General features: G+C 36.8%; 1 protein-coding gene across 1 annotated transcript in view; it reads right to left on the reverse strand.

Annotated features, from left to right (window-relative positions):
- Nucleotides 1-1,180: 1,180 nt before the first annotated feature.
- LOC103521081 (trafficking kinesin-binding protein 2-like) overlaps nucleotides 1,181-3,071 on the reverse strand; it is a gene marked incomplete at its 3' end in the record, with an annotated part of 14,326 nt that continues 12,435 nt past the window's right edge. Inside the window, exon 4 of the mRNA XM_026831916.1 lies at nucleotides 1,181-1,285. Within this exon, the coding sequence (XP_026687717.1) occupies nucleotides 1,181-1,285 (105 nt within the window). The remainder of the gene's footprint in view (nucleotides 1,286-3,071) is intronic.

Genomic DNA, 3,071 nt, shown 5'->3' on the forward strand with positions numbered 1-3,071 from the left:
CGAGGCGAATACAATAGTCCGTCCCTTATACCTTTTTATTACTATTGTAATAGTAAAGGGAGGACGGACTAAAAAGCGAGCGATTGGCCCCTGGACTATTTTAATTGAATTTAGAATTTTGAGATAATTTTATTATTTTTCTATATTTATAGGCATTAGATATAAGCATATGTATTTTATTATGTATCTCTTTCTAATAAGTCATTAGAAAATTATGTTTAAATAGGAAGCAAAAAAAAGTATTCCGGTCAAAAAAAGGACGACTTTTTTTTCACTTTCCTTATCCTAATAGTACAGGGAGTATAATAATTATATGAACATCGGTAGTAGGTGCGTATAGTAAATTAATTTTTAGCTCTACATTACTTCAAGGATTGATTGTCCGACAATATTGCAACCTTGGGGTAGTCCCATCATAATAATATCAGTTGTAAAATTATGTATCTACAATTCTACATAAGTTCCTTGAGAAATATTCTTTTGAAGAAAATGTAATAATATCAGTTGTAAAATTATGTATCTACAATTCTACATAAGTTCCTTGAGAAATATTCTTTTGAAGAAAATGTGAGAGAGAGAGAGAAAAAAGACGCTCCTTTAATGAGCGGAAAGAGAATTATGAGACGCTCTCTGCCACTCAACCTTGACAAGACAAATGAGACAGACGTACATAAATAGGTACATAGGTATCTACATAGACGTACATAAATAAGTACATAGATATCTACATAGAGAGTTTGTAATTGTATTCTTTGCCCCAGGTCTGACATAGGAAATATCGACCCTCTTCCATTATCCGACAGCAAAAATATTTCTTTTTTCACTTCTTCCGCTCTCCTTCTCCCTCTTGCACTTTCTCCATTTTTAAAAATAATATGTTTATGTAGGTACACTTTAGGCCTTAGGTGATAAAATTGTTTATTTCTGTCCAGGACCACAAGCTAAAATGGGTCAGTTCTCGGTGGCCTCCCATCTGGCCATGTGGCCGGGACATCTGTCTACCTTCTGGTCGGAATGGGCAAAAAAAAATGTACAATACCTGACACATGTCAACAGATTTTGACTTTAGTTCAATATAACAAAACAATACTATGGAGCCCTAAGGGTTAGGTGCTATAAAAAATCAAAATAGTGCCAAAACATAACCTCGGAATGGGTCAGTTGGTAAGTAGTAACTTACCTATGAATTCAGTGAGAGTGTCGGCGCGTAGTTTATACTGGGGCAGTTGCTCTTCAAGCAGAGAGATTATTTCGACTTCCGGCAAATCACCTCCACAACACACGTCTGTAAGAGATAAATAATTAGAATACATATTGATTATTTAATCAATTTAGAGGGCTTGATGGGACAACCAAATGGTTCAACATTAGAAAGCCAAGAGGAACGGTAGAGAGCTGAATCGAAATCGCTCAAAATGGAGAACTCTGGAGAAGGCTGGTTCATGGAGGTCTTTGGACCCTCGCGGCCTGTTAGAACCCGGCAGTAAGTAAGTTAGAGGCCTTTTCCCGGTCTCAATCAGGCTGGGTGAGGTTAATGTGAGGAGGCCGTTAGACTGTCGCCGAATGGAGGGTGATAAGCCCTCACGAAAGGCCTTAGCACTTAGCAGTTATACAGAGATGTTAATCCCCTCAAAAATAAAAAGGCTTCAACTATCACTCACTCTCTGCCACTCAACCTTGACAAGACAAATGAGACAGACGTACATAAATAGGTACATAGGTATCTACATAGAAGTACATAAATAAGTACATAGATATCTACATAGAGAGTTTGTAATTGTATTCTTTGCCCCAGGTCTGACATAAGAAATATCGACCCTCTTCCATTATCCGACAGCAAAAATATTTCTTTTTTCATTTCTTCCGCTCTCCTTCTCCCTCTTGCTCTTTCTCCATTTTTAAAAATAATTATTTTAAAAATGATATGTTTATGTAGGTACACTTTAGGCCTTAGGGCTTCAACTATCACTCACCTCCACTTTTAACTTACAATATTATTTGGTCTTTGGTCTCGATAAAAGTACTCAATAACGAAATACAATAATTACAATAAAGGAAAAAACTTGAGAGAAATCTCAAGATACAAGAAATCGGCTTTTACAAATCTTCAGGTCGCGATTGTAAAAAAAAAGTTGAAGTAGAAGAAAGTAAAAACTACGTTTTAACAAACTTTCAAAAGAAGACTCGAGTTTTGCAAAGAGTTCACAAATTTTGTTTCTTCAGAAGGTCCAGTCTTTTCACAGGTAAATTTTCTTTTCAGCTCGTTTTCAGAACTTTGAGTAGGCACAGGCACACAATGACAATAGTTAGGCACAAACAATAAAATTTCTATCGTGTACACTTTACACGACCTATCCTTTACGAAAAAAAAGTTCAAAAGTATTCAAAAGTTTACACAGTTGAATTTAAAAAAATCACAATCAATTCCCACTTTCCCCACACTTTTCCTTACAAAAAAAGATAGAAAAATATACAAGAATCCACGCCGTTTCATATACGTACAAACAAGGGAAAGTAAAAAAATACAAAAGTCTTACTACAATTTCATCATAAAACTCGTTTTAATACAAAAATTATAAAAAATCTTCCTACAATTTCATAACAAAACTTTCAAGTATATTCACAAAAGTCTCAATACAATTTCACGTTTGGATACAAAAAATTAGAAAAGTCTTCATCACAAAAATTCCAAGTGTGTTAAATTTCACAGCTGCTGAAGCGACGACCCTCACGTGGTTCCCTTCAGCAGGACGCGATCAATACTGGCTGCTGAACTGCTGATCTGCTGAATGAAACCTTGAATACATCATCCTCACCCCCGACATCATCCCTTCCCCTCCCCCGACATCATCCCCTCCCCTCCCTCGCTATCAGTAAATAAATACCCCTCCTGTGCTGTCATTCCTTCCCCTACTGTCTTCTCTCTTTCCTCTCCTCCCCTTCCATCTTTTCTTTTCTCCCTGTCCCATCTCCACTTTAGGTAAATAAACAACCCTCCTGTGCTATGAAATTTCCCTCCTCCTCTGTGCTATGAAATTTCCCTCCTCCTCCTCCTCCTCCTCCTCCTCCTC

Source organism: Diaphorina citri, unplaced genomic scaffold (assembly GCF_000475195.1).
Source record: "Diaphorina citri unplaced genomic scaffold, Diaci psyllid genome assembly version 1.1 scaffold4492, whole genome shotgun sequence".
Lineage (NCBI taxonomy): Eukaryota > Metazoa > Arthropoda > Insecta > Hemiptera > Psyllidae > Diaphorina > Diaphorina citri.